We start from the raw sequence: 23,596 nt of genomic DNA, 5'->3' as shown, positions 1-23,596 counted from the left end.
ACCCCATATCAGCCAGACACACTCAGAGGGCTCAAACAAAACTTTGTGCACACCAGGACCCAGGGACCCCACAGAGACAGCCAGACCTGCCTTTGATTGTTGGAGTGTCTCCTGTGGAGGCATGGGTCAACAGTAGCCTGCCGTGGGGACAGGGGCTCTGGCTGCAGCAGACCTAGGAGGCACGGTGTGTAGCATAAGTCCTCTTGAGGAGGTCACCATTAGCCTCACCATAGAGCCACCGAGCAGTCGACCCACAAACTGGAGAACAATTACACCAAAGACGTTCTTGCACTGTTACAAAAGTTCAAGGGCCCACAACAGATTTCCCAACCTGGGATTCCAGCAAAGGGACTGAGAACCCGAAGGAAGTTGACTTTGGAGGCCAGGGGATTTGATTACATAACTTCCATAGGACTGGGGAAACAGGCTCTTGGATAGGGCACAAACAAAACCTTGTGCACCAGGACCCAGGAGAAAGAAGCAGTGTCGCCACCAGAGACTGAGCCAGACTTGCCTGTAACAGTCCTGGCACAGGGTAAGGCACACTGAATGCGACAGTCCTGGGCGCTGCAGCATACTAGCATAATTCCTTTTGAAGGAGGCTGCCATTACCCATACCATGTTTTGGCCTCAGACCAAACTACAGGGAAGGAAGACAGCCCCACCCATCAACAGAAAAATGGATTAAAGATTTACTGAGCATGGCCCCACCCATCAGAGCTAGACAGCCAGGCCCTCCCATCAGGAAGCTTCCAAAAGCCTCTTATTCTTATCCATCAGAGGGCAGACAGAATGAAAACCACAATTGCAGAAATCTAACCAAACTGATCTCTGGTGGCTTAGACGGTAGAGCATCTGCCTACAATGCCGGACCCGGGTTCAGTCCCTGGGTCAGGAAGATCCTCTGGAGAAAGAAATGGCAACCCATTCCAGTACTCTTGCCTGGAAAATCCCATGGATGGAGAAGCGTGTTAGGCTACAGTCCACGGGGTTGCAAAGAGTTGGACACGACTGAGCGACTTCACTTTAACTTTCAACCAAACTGATCACATGGGTCACAAACTTGTCTAACCTAATGAAACTAAGAGCCATGCCATCTAGGACCACCCAAGATGGATTGGGTCCACTGGATGGGTCCACAAACCATGGTCCACTGGAGAAGGGAATAGGAAACTACTTCAGTATTCTTGCCTTGAGAACCCCATGAACAGTATGAAAAGGTAACAAAATATGACAGTGAAAGATGAACTTCCCAGGTCAGTACATGTTCAATCTGCTACTGGAGAAGAGTAGAGAAATAACTCCAGAAAGAATGAAGAGATGGAGCCAAAGAGAAAACAACACCCAGGGGTGGATGTGACTGGTGATGGAAGTAAAGTTCAATGCTGGAAAGAACAATATTGCATAGGAACCTGGAATGTTAGGTCCATGAATCAAGTTAGACTGGAAGAGGTCAAACAGGAGATGGCAAGAGTGAACATCGACATTTTAGGAATCAGCGGACTGGCGTGGGTGAATTTAACTCAGATGACCATTATATTTACTCTTGTGGGCAAGAATCTCTTAGAAGAAATGGAGTAGCCCTTGTAGTCAACAAGAGTCCAAAATGCAGTACTTGGGTGCAGTCTCGAAAAGGATGGACTGATCTCTGTTCATTTCCAAGGCAAACCATTCAACATCACAGTAATCCAAGTCTATGACCTGACTAGTAATGCTGAAGAAGATGAAGTTGAATGATTCTATGATGACCTACAAGACCTTCTAGTTCAGTTCAGTTCACTTCATTTCAGTTGCTCAGTCGTGTCCGACACTTTGCGACCCCATGAATCGCAGCATGCCAGGCCTCGCTGTCCATCACCATCTCCCGGAGTTCACTCAAACTCATGTCCATTGAGTCGGTGATGCTGTTCAGCCAGCTCATCCTCTGTCATCCCCTTCTCCTCCTGCCCCCAATCCCTCCCAGCATCAGAGTCTTTTCCAATGAGTCAACTCTTGGCATGAGGTGGCCAAAGTACTGGAGTTTCAGCTTTAGCATCAGTCCTTCCAAAGAACACCCAGGGCTGATCTTTAGAATGGACTGGTTGGATCTCCTTGCAGTCCAAGGGACTCTCAAGAGTCTTCTCCACCACCACAGTTCAAAAGCATCAATTTTTTGGCTCTCAGCTTTTTTCACAGTCCAACTCTCATATCCATACATGACCACTGGAAATACCATAGCCTTTACTAGACGGACCTTTGTAATGGCAAAGTAATGTCTCTGCTTTTCAGTATGCTATCTAGGATGGTCATAACTTTTCTTCCAAGGAGTACAGAATGATCTCTGTTCGTTTCCAAGGCAAACCATTCCATATCACAGTAGTCCAAGTCTATGCCCCAACCAGTAACGCTGAAGAAGCTGAAGTTGAACGGTTCTATGAAGATCTACAAGACCTTTTAGAACTAACACCCAAAAAAGACGTCCTTTTCATTATAGGGGACTAGAATTCAAAAGTAGGAAGTCAAGAAACACCTGGAGTAACAGGCAGATTTGGCCTTGGAATACGGAATGAAGCAGGGCAAAGACTAATAGAATTTTGCCAAGAGAACGCACTGGTCATAGCAAACACCCTCTTCCAACAACACAAGAGAAGACTCTACACATGGACATCACCACATGGTCAAAACTGAAATCAGATTGATTATATTCTTTGCAGCCAAAGATGGAGAAGCTCTATACATTCAGCAAAAACAGGACTGGGAGCTGATTGTGGCTCAGATCATGAACTCCTTATTGCCAAATTCAGACTGAAATTGAAGAAAGTAGGGAAAACCACTAGACCATTCAGATATGACCTAAATCAAATCCCTTATGATTATACAGTGGAAGTGAGAAATAGATTTAAGGGACTAGATCTGATAGAGTGCCTGATGAACTATGGAATGAGGTTCGTGACATTGTACAGGAGACAGGGATCAAGACCATCCCCATGGAAAAGAAATGCAAAAAAGCAAGATGGCTGTCTGGGGAGGCCTTACAAATAGCTGTGAAAAGAAGAGAAGTGAGAAGCACAGGAGAAAAGGAAAGATATAAGCATCTGAATGGATAGTTCCAAAGAATAGCAAGAAGAGATAAGAAAGCCTTCCTCAGCAATCAATGCAAAGAAATAGAGGAAAACAACAGATCTTCTAGAACTAACACCAAAAAAAGATGTCCTTTTCATCATAGAGGATTGGAATGCAAAAGTAGGACCTCAAGAGATACCTGGAGTAACAGGTATGTTTGGCCTTGGAGTACAGAATGAAGCAGGGCAAAGGCTATCAGAGTTTTACCAAGAGAACATAGTGGTCATAGCAAACTCCCTCTTGCAACAACACAACTGGTGACTCTACAAATGGACATCACTAGATGGTCAACACTGTAATCAGATTGATTATATTCTTTGCAGCCAAAGATGGAGAAGCTCTATACAGTCAGCAACAACAAAACTGGGAGCTGAGTGGCTCAGATCATGAACTCCTTATTGCAAACTTCAGACTTAGATTGGAAAAAGTAGGGAAAACCACTATACCATTCAGGTGTGACCTAAATCAAATCCCTTAGAATTATACACGGGAAGTGACAAATAGACTCAAAGGATTAGTTCTGATAGAGTTCCTGAAGAACTATGGACGGAGGTTCGTAACATTGTACAGGAGGTGGTGAACAAAGCCATCTCCAAGAAAAAGAAATGAAAAAAGGCAAAGTGGTTGTCTGTGGAGGCCTTACAAATAGCTGAGAAAAGAAGAGAAGCAAAAGGCAAAGGAGAAGAGGAAAGATACACCCATCTGAATGCAGAGTTCCAAAGAATAGCAAGGAGAGGTAAGAAAGCCTAAGTGATCAGTGCAAAAAAATAGAAGAAAGCAATAGAATGGGAAAGACTAGATATCTCTTCAAGAAAATTAGAGGTACCAAGGGAACAGTTCATGCAAAGATGGGCAAATAAAGGACAGAAATGGTATGGACCTAACAGAAGCAGAAGATATTAAGAAGAGGTAGCAAGAATACATAGACAAACTATCCAAAAAAGATCTTAATGACCCAGATAATCATGATGGTGTGATCACTCACCTAGAGCCATACATCCTGGAATGTGAAGTCAAGTGGGCCTTAGGAAGCATCACTAGGACAAAGCTAGTGGAGGTGATGGAATTCCAGCTGAGCTATTTCAGATCCTAAATGATGATCTTTTGAAGTATTGCACTCAAAATGCCAGCAAATTTGGAAAACTCAGCAGTGGCCACAGGACTGGAAAAGGTCAATTTTCATTTCATTCCCAAAGAAAGGCAATGCTAAAGAATGTTCAAACTCACACATAATTGCACTCACCTCACATGCTAGTAAAGTAATGCTCAAAATTCTCCAAGGTAGTCTTCGACAGTACATGAACCAAGAACTTTCAGATGTTCAATCTGGATTTAGAAAATGCAGAGGAACCAGAGAGGAAGTTGCCAACATTCGTTGGATCATAGAAAAAGCAAGACGTTCCAGAAAAACATCTACTTGTGCTTCATTCACTGCCTAAAGTCTTTGTCTATGTGGATCACAACAAACTGGGGGAGATTCTTAAAGAGATGGGAATATCAGGCCACCTTACCTGCATCCTGAGGAATCTGTATGCAGGTCAAGAAGCAACGGTTAACAGAAAACAGCAAAATTCTGTAAAGCAATTATCCTTCAATTAAAAAATAAAAAGAAAAGAAGCAACAGTGAGATCTGACATGGAACAGTAGACTGGTTCCAAGTTGGGAAAGGAGTACGTCAAGGCTGCATATTGTTACCTTGCTTATTTAACTTATATGCAGCGTACATCATGCAAAATGCTGGGCTGGATGAAGCACAAGCTGAAATCAAGATTGCCGGGAGAAATATCAATAACCTCAAAGATGCAGATGACATCACCCTTATGGAAGAAAGCAAAGAGGAACTAAAGAGCCTCTTGATGAAAGTGAAAGAGGAGAGTGGAAAAGCTGGCTTAAAACTCAACATTCAGAAATTCAAGATCATGGCATCCAGTCCCATCAGTTTATGGCAAATAGATGGGAAACAATGGAAACAGTGACAGACTTTACTTTCTTGGACTCCAAAATCACTGCAAATGGTCACTGCAGCCTTGAAATTGAAAGACGCTTTCTCTTTGGAAGAAAAGCTATGACAAACGTAGACAGCATATTAAAAAGCAGAGACAGCCCTTTGCGGACAAAGGTCTGTCTAGTGAAAGCTATGGTTTTTCCAGTAGTCACGTATGGATGTGAGATTTGGACCATAATGAAGGCTGAGTGCTGATGAATTGATGCTTTTTAACTGTGGTGTTGCAGATAACTCTTTGAGAGTCCCTTGCACTACAAGGAGATCAAACCAGTCCATCCTAAAGGAAATCAGTCCTAAACATTCATTGGAAGTACTGATGCTGAAGCCAAAGCTCCCAACAATTTGGCCACTTGATGTGAAGAACTGAATCATTAGAAAAGACCCTGATACTTAGAAAGTTTGAAGGCAGGAGGAGAATGGGCTGATAGAGGATGAGATGGTTGGATGACATCACGGACTCAATGGATACTATTTTGAACAAGCTCGGGAGTTAGTGATACACGGGCAGGCCTGGTGTGCTGCAGTCCATGGTGTCGCAAAGAGTTGGTCATCACTGAGCAACTGAACTGAACTGATTATGAAAAAGTTTTAGTAATAAAATTTGGTCAAAAGCACACACAGTTTTAAGCTTTCCAACCCATGTCGCCTTCTTACCTTAATTGTGGGTGGCACAATTCTAGTCCAGCCACTTCTCAGGATGGAGCAGACTGTTGTGTTTAGACTTATTCTGGTGTTCACTGTTAGAAAATAAAGACCAGAAGGAAAGAAGTTGTATGCTTTTTTTGCAGTAAATTTGACTGCTAGAGGAATGCTTGGTATATAGTACATTTTCAGGAACATTGGTTGCATTTGACTGGCAAAAGATACCTCCTTCAGAACTTGTTTAAAATAATAACTTATTGAGTTCTACTTCACCTAGTATAAAATTCAGTTTTTTAAAGTGATTTTTTTTTGTATATTTGAAGAATTTTTCAGCCATTGTCACTAATGTCTAATTTCCTGACTTATCTCACTCCAGAAAGAAAGTTTGTGCTCCTTAATCGTTTCTGCCCATTCCCCACTCCTTGCAGCCACTGACTACCACTAATCCACTTTATGTTTGTAAAGATTTCTCTGTTTTGGACACTTCATATAAGTGAATTTGCACAGTGTGTGGCTTTTTGTATTTGGCTTTTTCCAGTTAACAGTGTTTTCAAAGTTCAGTGAGGTTGTGACCTTCATATTGTACTTAATTTTTTAAAATTGCTAGACAGTATTCTCTTGTATGGATATAGCACATTTTGTTTACCTATTTATCAGCTGATGGACATTTAGATTATTCCCTCTTTTAAGTTATTATGAATAATGCTGTTATGAATATTTGTGTGTAGGTTTTTTTGTGGACATATGTGTTTATTCCTTATGGGCATATGCCTTGGAGTAGAGTTGCTGAGTTTTATGGTAACTCTGTGTGTAATGTTTCAAGGTATAGTCAGAGTGTTTTCTTAAGTGACGGTACCATTCTACATGCCCAGTAACATTGTATGTCAGTTCCAGTTTCTCCATATCCTTGCTAGTGCTTGCTGTTAATACTATTCATCTTTTTTGTTCTACTGTCCTGACAGATGTGAAATTCCCTGATGACTAATGATGTAGAATATCTTTTCATGTGCTCATTAGCTATTTATATATCTTCTTTGAAGATATGTCCATTCATTTTTTGCTTACTTTACAACTAGGTAATTTATCTTTTAATTTTTGAGTTGTAAGAGTTCTTTCTCTATTTTTTAGGTCCCATGTCAGATACAGAACTTGTGGATATATCCTCTCATTCAGTGGTTTATTGCTTCATGTTTACAAAGCAGATAGATTCTGCCTAGGTGATCACATTGGGTGTTGTGAGGGCCAGTAGCAGGAGTAAAGATTCTAAGAGCTTCACAGAGGCTGGAGAGCATTTGCACTGGCAGCCTGGACAGTTGGGTTTGTAGGACAAATTGTCTGTTTACAAACAGAGCAGCTGCTGCTGCTGTTAAGTCGCTTCAGTCGTGTCCGACTCTGTGCGACCCCATAGACGGCAGCCCACCAGACTCCCCTGTCCCTGGGATTCTCCAGGCAAGAACACTGGAGTGGGTTGCCATTTCCTTCTCCAATGTATGAAAGTGAAAAGTGAAAGTGAAGTCGCTCAGTCGTGTCCAACTCTTAGCGACGCCATGGACTGCAGCTTACCAAGCTCCTCCGTCCATGGGATTTTCTAGGCAAGAGTACTGGACTGGGGTGCCATTGCCTTCTCCGACAGAGCAGCTGAGCAGTGTGATTTTCAGTGCTTGGCTGTGAGCCAGTGTCCCCAGGTGCATGGGTCAGCACACAGCTAGGCTGTGGGGTCCAGGCTCAGCCCACGGTGCCTCCACGCCTGCTTCTAAGATTACTGGTAACCAATTTGTATTTCATGAATTACAGGATATTGAAGCCAAAAAAGAAGCACAGAAGGAAAAAGAAATTGATGAACAGGAAGCAAATGCCTCGACATTTCATAGAAGTAGGACTCCATTGGATAAAGATCTTATTAATACGGGAATCTATGAATCTTCTGGAAAACAGTGCTTGCCTCTGGTTCAGCTTATTCAACAGCTTCTTAGGTAAATCGTATTAGATGTATTTTAATAGAATTATTGATTTTCATAATAAGATAGATTGAGTGCTGGGGACTCAAAAATGTCTTCAGTTGTTGAGGAGATACTCCAAAAAGTACCTCAGACAGACTTTAGAGCAGACTCTTAAATATAGGTGAAATGAGAGGTTAGAATGTATGAAGTAGAGATTCCAAAGGTTTTCTCACAGGAGAAAATTGGAGTGTGTGATAAGTGTAGGGTGAGATTCTTATCTTCATTATTAAGTAGGTAGATACAAATGAAAATCATCATGGTAAGATTTTTTTTAATAGTTGGTTGTGTCATTGGCCATTCTGTCTATCATAGATTTATATATATTTATTTCTAAGACAACTTTTAAAAGCTGAACTAAATAAAAGAATGGTGAGCATTGTATTTGAAGGACTTAATCAGAAGGAGGTAAGATCCAGTGAGAATCAGAATATAAACAGAGACTAACATAGATGAGGGCTGAAGTAGTTACTCACTGTTTGCTGAAAAATGTCAGCCTGTGTCACTGTGCCCTTCAAAAAAAGTGAAAGAGCAGGGTGGTTTCTGAAAGGCATTTGTTAGACATTGAAAAATTATTCTCCTTTATGTAACACAACTCCACTCCGTGTAAACCTGGCTCCTGGTTTATTTTTTATATAGAAAGGAAAGTGAGCCCTAGATCCAGAGCAGTGGTGGGTGTGCTTGTGTGGGTTGGCCTGCCCTCCACATGAGGAAACACCAGAGTTTACCAGGCACACTGTGGCTTTTAAAAGAGGATGTTTTATAGCTAATTCCTTTTATAGATTTTAGTAAATGCTAATTAAAAAGCTTTTTCTTATTTTAAAAAAATGATCTGATGATGGTTTTTTAAAAATCAATGTTTGTACATTGTAATCTTCAGAATCACAATTTGAAATAAAGTGAATTAACTCAGTGTATTTGGTGGTAATGAAAAGAGCTTGAGAATTTTTCCTGGAAAATTTCAGTTGTGACTGCTTGTGTAAAGTTGGCAGCTGAAACTCTGCCCAGTGTGGTAACTGTGGGAGTAATAACAGTAGTGTTTACATTGCAGAGTTAGTTAAGGATCAAGTGAGAAAATGGTCATTGTTATGCAGAAGTTTTAAAGCAAAAGCATGTAACTCAAGACGTGCTTTTCTGTGTTCTTAACTATGCCTTCCTTTGCTGAGGAGGCTGTGCCTAGGCCCACTGGTCTCACTGCCAACCAGAGGGCTCCCTGTTCTCCATCCTGTGGTAGGTTACCATCCTCATGAGAGGCCAGCTCTCTTGCTCTCCTGCCTGTTCAGACCGTCTCTTCCCTCGGTGTGTAGAGACCTGTCCCTCTTAACCTGCCTGCACCTGTGCTATTTAGTCTGGCAGTCATTTGCCACATTGATGTGATGAACATTTGAAATGTGTCCACAATGTAGCCAAGACACTGAGATTTTATTTTTTTATTAATTAAAATTCAAATTAAAAACTTAGACCTGATTCAACTATTAGAAAACTTATGTTTGGAATAAGCCATATGAATTTACCTTTTCATCTCTTCGTTCTTATGAGCCTTAAGTGCAGATCAGGTATTTGCAATGAAAATTTAGTTATCTGAATTGAAATGTACAAAATACACAAAATATACAAATGTACAAAATATACAGAATACACAATGGCTTTTGAAGACTTTATGTAAAAAAGAACTGATATAAAACTCTCAGTGTTTTTTATTGGTTTTACATTGAAATGATAATATTTTAAGTATATGGTAATAAATACATTATTAACACTGATTTTACATGTTCTTTTTACCTTTATTTGTGTGACTGGTAGACATTCTAAATTACGTGTGTAAGTCCCTGGCAGACGTTTCCTGTTGCACCATGTTCTCTATACCATTCTCACATTGTCTTCTGACCCTTCCTCTTTACTTTTGGTTCCTTTGGCATACAGGCAGGAGTTGGCCCCACAGCAAGTTTATAATGAAGATGTACTTATTTGGAAAACACAAAACAAAAACTGAATCATGGAAGTAAATAGTACCTTAAAGTTTTTTGGAAAAGAGAAAAAGAATAATGTATGAATGACTTTCTCACTGACAGAATGCCTGTGATCTCTGCTCTTTTCATAAGCATAGATAATTTGCCTTTCCTCTTAGAGAGATAGACTTTAACATTTATTTCCAACCTTAAGGTTTTGTGACTAAATGAGACTCATGTATTGACTTGGCTGATGGAGTTGTTGAAAAATAATCTGAAGGTTTACAGTTTGGAGATTTTGGAGACATCTGATGCATTTTATTATTTGGACAACAGGTTGGAGAAATTGTAGTTTGCCCAAAGCAAGCCATGAAACAGATTTCAGAGTAACTCCTATCCTGACAAAGAGCCACAGAAAACCATTTATATTTGGAAATAGAGAGCTATGAAGATTTTTAAGTCAATGAAACTCTGTCAGAATTATACACTTTGACTGTGGTTCTGAATTTTTTATTAGGGAAATAACATTTGTATTGTGTTCTGTTAATATATTTTGCTCCATCATGTATGGCATAAAAGCGAGATTCTAGACTGTTTCTTTTAGTGATACGGTTATCAGGGCAGGTTATCAGGTCAGGTTATCAGGTCATGGAGCAGGAAGATGAGGTGAACCGAAAACAAAGCCCTGAGCACCCACTTGCATTTTGTGTGGCTGGGAGTGCTGAGCACAAGCCAGGGTTCCCTGTTGCCTTTTGTTTGCAACCCTGTCTGTGTATGTTGATGTGTGTCTTCTGCTTCTGTCCTCACTCCACGGCTATAGGTAGAGTAGAGTGAGGACAGAATGAGTTCCTGGACTGAGGCCTGGGGGCAGGTATGGTTGTTGGAGGTTCTGCTTAAACTTGCTATTGTGTAAGAAATCAAAGAAGTGGACCAGAATGCTTCTCCATGGCCTGGTGTTGTGCAGAGGTTCTGGACTTTTCTGCTCAGTGACCATGCCAGGCGCTCTTGGCTGGAATAGGGCTGGTGTGGTGGGGCTACATTGACAGAAGTTCCCAGCCAGGCTCTGCTTTGGCTCTTCTCTTTCTCTGACTTACTTTCTCTTCCTCTTCTCAGGACCACAGGGCAGGCCTCGTCCGCTTGGTGCTGGGCTGTCCCTGAGTGGTCGGGTCTGATCTGGTGTTCTCCGTGCCTTCTAATCTGCCTTCACACTCACTTGAGTTACCTTCTTGGACACAAAAAGGATAGCACATTTCTTTCAAAACTTGGTGGCTGAGCACTGCAGAATTTATTCCCAGCAGCCTGGCACTCTGTCACCTACAGTGTCCACTGTGTCCACTCCCCTTCTTTGTCTTGACCTCTGTGCCCTTGTTCCTTTGCATTCTGCTCATGGAACATTTAGTACTGTTCTAATTATACTTTCTCTTTTCTCCCCAATTATCTACTGATGGTTCATTACTCAAGTTGGATCCTGCAGTTGGTATCAGACCCTCTTCTCCTTTCCTTGTTTCTGTGTTCTTTGAGCACCTTTTAACTGTGACGTTTTTTATTTGTACCCACTCTGGTCTTCCTTCTTGTACTTTCTGAACCCTGGGTATCCTTCACATGGCCCACTCTGGTGCTTAATTGAGTAGATCTGAAGGTAGACTTGTGAGGCAGATGCAGAAATGTGAGTGGATCTTATCTTTAAGAATAGTGTTGCATTTGTATTTGAAATGAAGTGCGAGTGGATCTTATCTTTAAGAATAGTATCACATTTGTATTTGAAATGCAGCTTTGGATAAAAAATTATATAACAGTTACTTTTCCTTCCAAAGGTTTATAGAGGAGTTTTCTATTATTTTGGACTATTCCATGCAACTCCTTAAAAGCACATTTGTAAGGCAAGGGGTATCATTCTACCTTTGAGTGTCTTCTGCACGCCTCTGCTTAGTTTTGAATGAGGTATGCTTATTGCATGTACACCTGACACATTGGGGAAGGAAGCCAGCCGCAGGTCACGAGGGTGTATGGTCTTTATTTCTGATTTTAATTTATGTTGTGATTTTTTTTTACATCCCTCCCCCCTTTAAATACAAACATAACTTGCTTAATTTTGCAATTTTCTTTCTCCTACATAGAAACATTGCTTCTCAGACAGTAGCCAGATTGAAAGATGTTGCCCGTCGGATATCATCATGTCTAGACTTTGAGCAACATAGTCGTGAAAGATCTGCTTCATTGGATTTGTTGCTGCGTTTTCAGCGCTTACTTATCAGTAAACTTTATCCAGGAGAAAGTGTTGGTCAGACTTCAGAAATTTCTAGTAAGTTACTTTAAGTGTTAAAGTGTCTTGTATATATTTTGACTTTTTTATTTAGGCTTTTTGACATACCTATTCTGCATGGCCTACATGTGTAGGTTTTATACTATTAGATGTACCAATTTTGGAGGACTTTATTTTACATCTACTTTTTATTTTGGACAGATATTTCTGTTTTAAACTCATCAGTATTTTTATTTCATTGTGTTAACATTTAAATTCCTTAGAGATGAGAAATAGCATCCTTTATGTTCAGGTTAGGAGAAGGCAATGGCACCCAACTCCAGTACTCTTGCCTGGAAAATCCCATGGGCAGAGGAGCCTGGTAGGCTGCAGTCCATGGGGTTGCTAAGAGTAGGACACGACTGAGCAACTTCCCCTTCACTTTCACTTTCATGCATTGGAGAAGGAAATGGCAAGCCACTCCAGTGTTCTTGGCCTGGAGAATCCCAGGGACGGGGGAGCCTGGTGGTCTGCCATCTATGGGGTCGCACAGAGTCGGACAAGACTGAAGCGACTTAGCAGCAGCAGCGGAAGCAGTCTTATAGAAGGTCTGTTAGACTTATTCCACATGTTAGTTACAGACTGTTAGAGACTGACATAATATGGGGACAGAATTGTGACCTAATATTTGTATGTCACCCTGGTAAGCTAGATGAGTGTAGTAGGAGAAATGCATCATTGTTGGAGGAAGAGAATCTCAGTTACAGCTTTAGCTTGTTAGCGGCTGGATATAGGACAAAGTCTCCTGGGAGTTGTTGATTCCTCACCTATCAGACTTAGGATGAGACTTGAGGGTGCCTGTGAGAATTAGGATGATATGTAAGAAAGAGCTCAGTTCTGTGTACAGTGTAGAGTAGAGCACTTGCACAAACTCCAGAGGAGTGGTTGGGTCTTTATGGGATAGTTCTGTGCCAGGAATGGAAGGGTCTTCTACTTTTTTTTAGTGTTTTTATAGCTGGTGTATTCTAACACAATTTGATTACTTCCTGAAAATAGTTAGGCACCTGTAGAAGATGGAAAATTTCAGGTTGAAATCAGTGAACTATTTCAGTCTGAAAGAGATGTCATAAACTCACAAGGACTATTAAGAGTCATGTAGCAGGAAAAGTTGAACCAGGAAAAGTTGAAGATTTTTTATGACATCGAAAACGGCATAACTGTTCATTGAGAGTAATTTTCAGGCCTTAAGATTTGGACTTGAAAAACATGTATGTTGCGTATAAGGTTTTAGAACTCTTAAGTTATAACTTTGGTTTAGTGTTTTTAAACACTGTGTAGTTCAGTGTTTAAAAATTGATATATCCAAACTCACTGTTTTTCAAATTATGTGCTGTAAAAGGAGCCAAGGACTAAGTAAGGGTTAATAACCACTCCTGTTTGAAAAAATTATTATAGATAAAAGATGTAATAGATAAAGATAGAATAGTGAAGCAGTGAAGTTTATTTACAAGGTAAATTTTGATAGTGCAAATGAAATTCTCTACATCTCCCCTCCAGGTCCTGAACTGATGGGGGTTGGGTCCTTGCTGAAGAAGTACACAGCCCTTCTGTGCACACACATTGGAGACATACTGCCTGTGGCAGCCAGCATTGCTTCCACCAGCTGGCGGCACTTTGCAGAGGTGGCCTGCATTGTGGAAGGGGACTTCACTGGTACTTACCTTGTTTCCTAAATGTCGGCATGTATTTATTTTTGAAGATTGATATGATTTAAAATGTATCATTTTGTGATAAACTTGCATGCCTTTACCTCATATATCTAGTCCTGTAGAGTAAACTACATGTCTAGTACTGTAGACTAGGCTATATCTAGTCCTAGTCTTTAACCTTTTGCTTTTTTAGTTGCAATTCTAGAGTTAATCAACCTGGTGTAAATAGAATTGGTGCTTTAGAGTCATACCACCGTTATTAGCACTTCAATAATGAAATAAATGGTAATTGTCTAATTTTATTTCAGCAACATAAGAATTAGTTGCCCCTTTAAGGACCTTAATATTTTTTCAAGTTAATTCTGTGACAGTAGATGATTATGATTGAGTGCTTTTTTTCTGATGATTAACTTAGTTGAAAACACTTAGTTTTTCTGAATAAAAAACTCTAGCTACTCCTTTTGTGTTGAAACGGTGTTTTCAAAAAAGTATTTTTATAACTCAAAGGGTTCTGTTTGATACCTATGTTTGTTTCTTTCAAAATGAAAGATAAAATAATCCTGTAGAGTATACTGAAGGACAAGTGTTCCTTATCTTGTGATTTATCAGGATTTAAACATAGCCCAAGCTTGTAAAGTGATTTTATAAGATAAAGACTTTTGTTTTAAGTCTTATACCTTTTTTTCTTTTTCTTTTTAAATGTAGGTATTCTCCTTCCAGAACTAGTAGTGTCTATAGTGCTTCTGCTCAGTAAAAATGCTGGTCTCATGCAGGAGGCTGGAGCTGTCCCTCTACTGGGTGGCTTGTTAGAACATCTGGATCGGTTCAACCACCTGGCACCAGGAAAGGAGAGGGATGACCTTGAAGAGTTAGCCTGGCCTGGCATCATGGGTATGGCACCTTCACTTAAGGACTTGCACTGGGGAAAGTTTTGTCCTAGTCTGCTCTTTCATTTGAAAGACTAATTTGACAAAGGAACACCAGTTATTGCCATTTTCACTGATTGTAGTGTGGAGAAGGAGGTGGCAACCCACTCCAGTATCCTTGCCTGGAGTGTCTCTTGGACAGAGGAAACTGGCAGGCTGCGGTCCATGGGGCTGCAGAGTCAGACACGACTGAAGCGACTGAGCACTTTGATGGTAGTGTAAGTGGAAAACAAAGATAAGAAACATCAGAATAGTTTTGGGTTATATTTAAGAAAAGTTTTTCTGTCAGTAATGGTTGTTACATCCTGAATTGGATTATTTTAGAGCATTCTGGAAAATCCTTTCTTGGGAATTGTCTCCAGAAGATATAGTTGAAATGGTTAGTTATCATCCTGCTTTGGAGGCAGACATTGATATGGGAAGGCTTTCTTAAACTCAGTGGCCTTATGTGATGTTAATGAGTTATGGAATTTCCACAGTCTACTGGGCACTTCCCATCCTTTCTGTCTCTAGTGCTTACCAAATTGGAATGAAACTTATCTTTTCAAAGTTTTAAACTTTGACACTTGAATCTAAGTCTAAGCATTATGACTTCCTGGACTTACAGAATTAATTGTGCTTTACCTTTCATTTTATAGGAAAGCTGAAGCAAGGTAGGCCTTTCTACCATTGTAGACTGTCATTTTTATATGTATTACTTAACACAAAAAGTAACAAGTGTCCCAAGGAAAATAACCAGCCTTAGGATATTGAACATTATTTTTTATTTCTTTATTATAGCTAATATTTTCAACACAATTCATCTACTTTGGTGAACTTAAATGGTCATTTGTGATTTTTGTCTGTTTTACTATATGTGGTTGAGAGCTTATAATTTGATCAGCAGTTCAGACATAGACTTTTTTTTATTGTGAAGTGTAACATATACACAAAATTACCAAAGTCAACTTTGGGACTAATCACAGGGGAAACCATTTATTAAGCAGAACCTTCCCAAACACTGTCTCTGTCTTACTGAAAGGTTTCTCCGGGCTTTTGTGCTTGCCGTTCCCCTGCTTCTGTTGATCGTTTTATCAGATAGGCATGTGACCCATAACAAATTAATTGCTTAAATGTTCGTCTGTTTCTTGGTGGTTTGTAAGGCGTGCTTTAGTACAGAATGCCAGATTTCCACAGTGATTGTACTGGTCTTCATCTCTACGAAGTGGGAAGTACTCAGTGTTCCACCTCCATGCCTAGCATACGCCATTTTTTTCCATAGGCGTTTTGTCTGTAGGATCATTGTGCCAGCACTCGCTGGAAGGACTGTTGTGGTCTGTCCTCTGGAGTACCACCTTTGACTAAATCAGTGACTCTCTGCCTGTGTCTGCTTCTGAGTGTGACTTCCTGCCAGAACATACTATACTTGCTGGCACCTCTAGTGCACTGTGGAATAGAAATGGTGATAATGGGCACTCTTGTCTTGCTCCTAGGAGCAGAGGAAAAACTTGCCAAAGTTCATGTATGAACTATGATATTTGTTGTTTTTTCTTTGTAGATACCTTAAAATATTAAGGATGTTTCCTTTCATTTCTGAATGGACATTTAGATCAGATCAGATCAGTTGCTCAGTTGTGTCCAACTCTTTGCGACCCCATGAATCACAGCACACCAGGCCTCCCTGTCCATCACCAACTTCCTCAAATACTTTTTTCTGCATCTCTTGATGATTATACAGTTTTTTCTATTCATGTTGCAGATGACAAATTTCATTCTTGTTTATGACTGGGTGGTATTTTATTGCATATTTGTGTGTGTATATATATCTCATGTCTTCTTTGTCTATAACGATGTAACATTCATCTGTTAATGGATAGTGGATTGTTTCCACCTTTTGGCTGCTGTGATTAATGCTGCTGTGAATATGGGTGTGTAGATGTCTGAGTCCCTGCTTTCACTTCTTTGGGGTATATAGCCAAAAGTTGGTTCAGAATTCTTGCTTGGACAGTTCCCTAGACAGAAGAGCTTGGCAGGCTGCAGTCCATGGGGCCAAAGAGTCGGACACAACTGAGTGACTCAGCACCAGTGCACTTGATAATTCCATTTTTAATTTCTTAAGGAATTGCCATTCTGTTTACCACAGTAGCTGTGCCATTTGAAGTTCCCACAGGCATTGCACAAAGGAACAGTTCTAGTTTTTCCACCTACTTGGCCAACACTTGTTTGTTTTTTAAATAATAGCCATCCTACCTGGAGATTGTCATACTGAGTGAAGTAAGTCAGACAGACAGGAGAAATACCATATGACAGCCCATATATGTGAAATCTAAAAAGAAATGATACAAATGAAATAACTTATGAAACAGAGACTCACGGTCTTAGAGAACAAGCTTAAGATTGCAGGGGGAAGGATGGGGAATAAGATAGTTAAGGAGTTTAGGATGAACATGTACACACTGCTATATTTAAAATGGATAAACAATAGGGACCTATTGTATAGCATGTGGAACTCTCTTCAGTGTTATTTGGCAGCCTGGATGAGAGGGAAGTTTTGGGGAGAGTGGATATGTTTGGCTGAGTCCCTTCACTGTTCATCTGAAACTATCAGCCTTGTTAATTGACTATACCCTAATACAAAATAAAAAGTTAAAAAATAGTAGCCATCCTATTAGGATCAAGTGGTATTGCATTGTAGTTTTGATTTGGTTTTCCTAATGATTAGTGGTGGTGTGCATCTGTTTATGAGCCTGTTGACCATGTACGTATCTTTGGAGAAATGTCTCTTCAAGTATTTTTCTTATTTTTAAATCAAATTTCTTGTTGTCATTGTTGAGTTGAAGAAGTTTGTTACATGTTCTGAGAATATATGTATGACTTGCAAATCCTTTCTTATTCTGTGGGTTGCCTTTTCATTCTGTTGATAGTGTCCTTTGATTTTTTTTTTTTTTTAAATGAAGGTTGTCTGTGCTTTTGGTGTCTTGTCTAAAAAAATGATTGACAGATCCAGAGTTATGAAGCTTTCCTCCTGTTTTTTTCTAAGAGTTTTATTTATAGTTTTAGCTCTTATGTTTAGGTTTTTAATCTATTTTGAGTTAATTTTTGTGTATGGTAAAAGGTACAGGTCCAACTTGATTTATCTGCATTTGAATATTCAGTTTTTGCAGCACCATTTCTTGAAAAGACTGTCCTTTCCCCATTGAATGGTCTTGCCGTTCTTGTAAAAAAAAAAAAAATATTGCCTATATATTGTGAAGATTTATTTCTGGGTTCTTCTGTTCTATTGCTCTAAATGTCATTGTGCTGGTACTACACTGTTCTTTACTTTTTTATTTTTTCCTTAGGGTTTAATCTGAAATTTTTCTAACTTTTTGAGAAATTATGCTAGTTAGCATAGTGATATTTTTATAATGTTTATTATGAAAATGTTCCAACAGATAAAAGTAGAGAAAATAATATAATGAATGCACAATCAAGTATTTACATTCCCAAGGACTTCCCAGGTAGTCTGGTGGTTAGGACTCCAGGCTTCCACTGCAGGGGGCACAGGTTCAATCCTTAGTCAGAAACTAAGATCCTACATGCTGCATGGTGTGGCAAAAAAAAAAACCAAAAACCTCACATTCCCCAAGCTCTCCTATGCTTTTTATCTGATTGACTGTATTATTTTAAAACAAATTTCTGTCTTTAAAGATTTTTACATGCTTTACCTGTTAACAATAAAAACTTTTTTGGGAGAATGAAACTACAGTCTCATTGTTCTAAGATGAACAGATTCATTACTCTTTTTATTAGTGGTTATGTTGAGTCAGGATGTAGACAGGTCCTCTGTCGTCAAGGTCATATATACTTCTTGTTTTTTTTACCCAGCAGCGTATCTCCAGGCTCTCCTCCCTCACTTTGGTTGTACTGTTTATTTTTTTTGTTTGTTTTTTAAAGAAGTAGGCTGTTTGTTCTGGAGAATTTCACATTTTCTGAACTTGGTTTATTGCATTCTCTTCTTCGAGTCGTAACATCTTTTGTCAGTGATATTTTCTATAAACTGCCGATAGGTTTGCTGAGATTTGGTTTCTGTTTTGTTGGGTCAGAGTGTTGCTGAGGTCATGCTGTGTGCTTTCTGTTCTGCCCGTGGTGCTGGGTGGCCCGCCTTCAGTCCTGTCACGTGGGCCAGGGGGTTCATATAGTGTGTCCGCTCTACAGTCCTCTAGCATCCCTGCCCTCAACTGGTGGCACGAGGCACAGTTTGCACAGGAAAGACACGATCCTAGCATCACCCCCAGCCCACCTGAACTGCTTTTTGTAACAGTAAGTTGGAGTCCTAATGCTTCCAAAGCTGACTAGTGAAGTTTTCTCTTTTTTTGAAGTATTATTTTAACTCATTGAATTTTATTGATTTTATGTTTATTAACTTTTTAGCTTTTATTTTTTCCTAATATGTACATTTAAAGATAGAAATGGCTTCAAAAGTATACTTAGCTATATGTCACAAGTGTTGATTTGCAGTATTTTCATTATTGTTTGTTACAGTTTTCTGATTTCCACAGTCATTTTTTTCCTGGGAATTTTGGATGACATATATATATAATGACAGCATAATTTCAAATGTAGGGATTTTAATTTTTTTTTACTTGTTTTATTTATTTATTTGTGGCCACACCATACAGCTTACAGGATCTTAGTTCCCTGACCAGGGATTGAACCCAGGCCCTTGACAGTGAATGCACAGAGTCCTAACCACTGGATTACCAGGGAATTCCCTTAGCTGTTTTTAACTTAACTGCATTGTAGTCATTTTACATGCTCTGTAACTTGACTTATTTGAAATTTTTGAGGTTTGCTTGATGCTTGGTATACGGCCAGACTTAATGTTCATCCTATCACGTTGTGTTTTTGTTTTTAAATCGTTCTGTATCCTTGTTGAATTTTTGTTTGTGGTGTTAGTTATAGTAAGATGTATGTTAATTTCTTATTGTGTTTGTGGATTTGTCTATTTCACCTTGTAGTTCTTTCACGCAATTTGTTCAAGTCGTTTTATCTATTGATCTATTGATTCATTGATTTTGGTTTCTGTATACACAGAGTCATTTTTTACAGGTCAGAACTGTAGAAATAATGAGGAAGTAACACTTATACGCAAAGCTGATTTGGAGAACCACAATAAAGATGGAGGCTTCTGGACTGTGATTGATGGAAAAGTGTATGATATAAAGGACTTCCAGACGCAGTCATTAACAGGAAATAGTATTCTTGGTAAGGCATTGCCTTTTACTTTATGGATAAAGGTTGTGAATGTGTCATCTTAAGTAGACCATTTGGTTTAAAATGATCAGTTTAGTAACTGCTCCAGGTCTCATACATTTTAGTCTATCAGTGACTTTCTATCACAGCAAATTCAGACATATTTAAAGAATTTCTTATAATTATGCAGTTTTTGTTCCAACACTTGTTGGAACTTGTTCCAGGTTCTGAGTTGACCCAGACAGCCCTGGCAGAGGGTGAGAGATCATATTACTTTGGAGTTAACCTGCACAGTCTATTTCCTGTTTATGTAATAAATGGCTAGGCAAACTGTACTGAAGTCATGTTACTTTTTTCTGTTTTATTTCAGCTCAGTTTGTAGGGGAAGACCCAGTGGTGGCTTTGGAAGCTGCTTTGCAGTTTGAAGACACACGGGAATCAATGCATGCTTTCTGTGTTGGTCAGTATCTGGAGGTGAGGCTGTGTGTGTGGTGAGCAAGGTGGACATCAGTGGGGACCCTCTCTGGATATTTCTGATAAGTGGTTTTTACCCTGAAGTATTGATAGCTGGATCTTTTAGAGGAAGGGGTCATTAAATGAAAAGCAAAGATCTTTTAAGATTTTTTAAATAAGCCAATTTCCATTTATTCCTGTTAAGATTTATGATGTACTGATCTTGAAAAACTATTTTAAAATTGTTAATTTGTAAGAAATACAAACCCTGAACCACACACACACACAAAAACGTTAACTGTTTATCTTTACAATTTTATTGTAATTCTATGTAGAAATTTGGAAGGCCTTAACATCTTGATAGGTATTTTTTGGGAGTAGCTATTTCATAGCATAGTGTTTTAGAATAGAAATATGCCCATTCTGTATATTCATAAGCATTGGGATTTATATGTTGAGATTGACTTTCCAGATGTGGATATAGAAGTGACAAAATGTATTAATTTATGCCTCAAGGGTAATGTTTAAAGGATCTTATGAAGGGAAAAATTAATTTTGTTTATAAGTTGTCATATGACTAGCAGCGTTGAAGATTATTTTCATTTGAACCCTTTCTGTTCTACCTTCTGTTTGACTTCCTCAGGAATTTTCTAGTTAAGTCGTTTATCATTGCTTTGGATTTGCTACCAGTAGACCTATGTGTACTGTCTGCTCTCAGTTATTAAAATCTTCTGTTATTGTGGGGCAGCCTGAGCTCACTATTATAGGACGTAGTCTTTATTATGGCAGTATATCTTGTTTAAGGATAAAAGCTGTTGGAATTCTTGATTGAATGTTGTTAATTAATTCTATTTTCATTTCATACTGATAATGAAATTTATCTTTCCCAGCCTGACCAAGAAGTTGTTACCATACCAGATTTGGGAAGTCTGTCTTCACCTCTTATAGACACTGAAAGGAATCTGGGCCTGCTCCTTGGATTACATGCTTCCTATTTAGCTATGAGCACACCACTGTCTCCAGTTGAGGTCGAATGCGCCAGTAAGAAAAATTTTGTTTTCTGTTAACGGATTAGCAGGTTAGTTTAGCTGGAGCTGTAAGTGCCGTTAAGGATAGTGAAGAAGAATGAGCACAGTTGTTGATGAGGAAATATAAGGATAGTGAGACTAAACCAGTTCATAGAAATAGCTGTGAGTGGCTTTCATTTGTGCGATCTGTGGCATCACAGGAAGCAAGCTGAGGTGTGCAGGAAGGTTGAGCTTGTGTGTGGTCTCACTTCCACATCCTCTTGACAGATTGGCTCAGCTCCCTGCTGCCTAGAAGTCTACATGTTGTGGACTGACGGTGTCTCAGGATGGTGTTCTGTTTGAGGATTGTGTTTTTACCAGACTCCAATCCAGTGTATTTTGAGAGGGCAACATTCGTAACCACCTAGAATATTACATTTTCTCCATATCCCATATAATACATTTGAATGACTCAACATATTTATGTATTTCTCTATCTGTTTCTCCACTGACTGTCCCGTGCACATCTCTTGAGTAATTTCTCATGGAAGTTACCATGTTAGGCACTGAGGATGTAAGCAGGTATAGAATTAGATGCACCCTGCCCTTAGCTTGGAGAAGGAAATGGCAACCCACTCCAGTATTCTTGCCTGGAGAATCCTGGGGACAGAGGCGCCTGGTGGGCTGCCATCTATGGGGTTGCACAGAGTCAGACATGACTGAAGCAACTTAGCAGGAGCAGCAGCAGCTGCCCTTAGTTACTTCCTGTACCTAGACGTCATAAACAGGTCAGGTTGGATGGTGGTAGAAGATAAAATTGAGTCATTTATAAGTGGTTTGGGAGGTAAGGAGTGGGTGGAGGGAAAGATTTCATGGAGGTGGAACTATCGTGAAATTGGAGTCCTAGCAGACTGGGTGTATGAGGGCAACATTGAGAAAATCAGCTTTGGGCTGGTGCATGTGGAGGGTTAGGGGAGAAAGCTAGCGGGCAAGGATTGCCATGGTGCCTACTCATCCTGCCTTCTGGACAAACCTTTGGTGCAGGTGCTGTACACTTTGCTGCCTCAGAGCGTCTAAGATGGTGATCTTGTCTTCTTCTAAATCAACTAGGAACTGCAAGGTGTCAGAGTAGAGGGGAGCAGTAGGTACTGCGGGCTTGTGGTGTGGGGGTCTCTCCATTCTAGGACATCAGAAGCCACCACTGGAGCAGAGAGACAAGAGGGAGTTCTAAATGGAGAGGTTCAGGGAAGGTATGGTCACGATTGTGTTTTGGAAGAATTAATGTGGCACTTTGGAGAATGCTCTGAATACTTTAATATCTAAATTTCCAGTAAAAGAACATTGAGTCAACCCAGTTTTGATTGCTTGAGTTTTGGAGAAATACTCTGATAGCACAAGTTATTGAAAAAAAATCTGTAGTTATAAAAGCTGATTCTTTGAGGTGAATCTCAGTTTAGTCATCATAGCAGTTACATGGGCATTCCCATTGGCACTGATAGAGGACTTGCTTTTATGGTGCTTGGCCTGTGCATCACACAGATCTCCTTTACAACATACTGGATCTCAGGTTTCCAAGCATCCATCCCTTACTTAAGTTCTTGTCTTGTATATTCAGTAGTCTCTCATTATTATTATTTGATTAATGCTCTCAGTTCAGTCGCTCAGTTGTGTCTGACTCTTTGCAACCCCATGGACTGCAGCATGCCAGGCTTCCTTGTTCATCCCCAACTCCCAGAGCTTGCTCAAACTCATGTCCATTAAGTTGGTAATGCCATCCAACCATCTCATCCTCTGTTGCCTCTTCTCCTCCTGCCTTCAGTCTCTCCCAGCATCATGGTCTTTTCCAGTGAACAAGTTCTTTGCATCAGGTAGCCAGGGTATTAGAGCTTCAGCTTCAACATCGGTCCTTCCAATAAATATTCAGAACTGATTTCCTTTAGGATTGATTGGTTTGATCTCCTTGCAGCCTAAGGGGCTCTCAAGAGTCTTCTCCAACACCACAGTTCAAAAGCATCAATTCTTTGACGCTCAGCTTTGTTTATGGTCCAACTCTTACATCCACTCATGACTACTGGAAAAGCCGTAGCTTTGACTAGATGGACCTTTGTCAACAAATTAATCACTGTCACATATTAAACTGCTTTTTAATATGCTGTCTAGGTTGGTCATAGCTTTTCTTCCAAGGAGCAAGCGTCTTATAATTTCATGGCTGCAAGTCACCATCTGTAGCGATTTTGGAGCCCCCAAAAATAGTCTGTCACTGTTTCCATTGTTTCCCCATCTATTTGCCATGAAGTGATGGGACCAGATTCCATGATCTTCGTTATTTGAATGTTGAGTTTTAAGCCAG

The 23,596-nt window shown here is 39.8% G+C and overlaps 1 protein-coding gene across 6 annotated transcripts in view; it reads left to right on the top strand.

Annotated features, from left to right (window-relative positions):
* HERC2 (HECT and RLD domain containing E3 ubiquitin protein ligase 2) overlaps nt 1-23,596 on the top strand; it is a 233,164-nt gene that overhangs the window by 77,535 nt on the left and 132,033 nt on the right. For 5 of the 6 annotated variants that reach the window (NM_001206081.2, XM_010801779.4, XM_015474311.3 and 2 more), the window contains 7 exons: nt 7,544-7,722; nt 11,813-11,997; nt 13,495-13,650; nt 14,352-14,537; nt 19,628-19,798; nt 20,157-20,260; nt 21,130-21,280. In NM_001206081.2, the coding sequence (NP_001193010.1) occupies nt 7,544-7,722; nt 11,813-11,997; nt 13,495-13,650; nt 14,352-14,537; nt 19,628-19,798; nt 20,157-20,260; nt 21,130-21,280 (1,132 nt within the window). The remainder of the gene's footprint in view (nt 1-7,543; nt 7,723-11,812; nt 11,998-13,494; nt 13,651-14,351; nt 14,538-19,627; nt 19,799-20,156; nt 20,261-21,129; nt 21,281-23,596) is intronic. The other variant, XM_010801781.3, reaches the window with a different exon arrangement.

Source organism: Bos taurus, chromosome 2, assembly GCF_002263795.3.
Source record: "Bos taurus isolate L1 Dominette 01449 registration number 42190680 breed Hereford chromosome 2, ARS-UCD2.0, whole genome shotgun sequence".
Lineage (NCBI taxonomy): Eukaryota > Metazoa > Chordata > Mammalia > Artiodactyla > Bovidae > Bos > Bos taurus.
The sequence above is the reverse complement of the archived record's forward strand: the minus strand, read 5'-3'. Positions and strand labels throughout refer to the sequence as shown.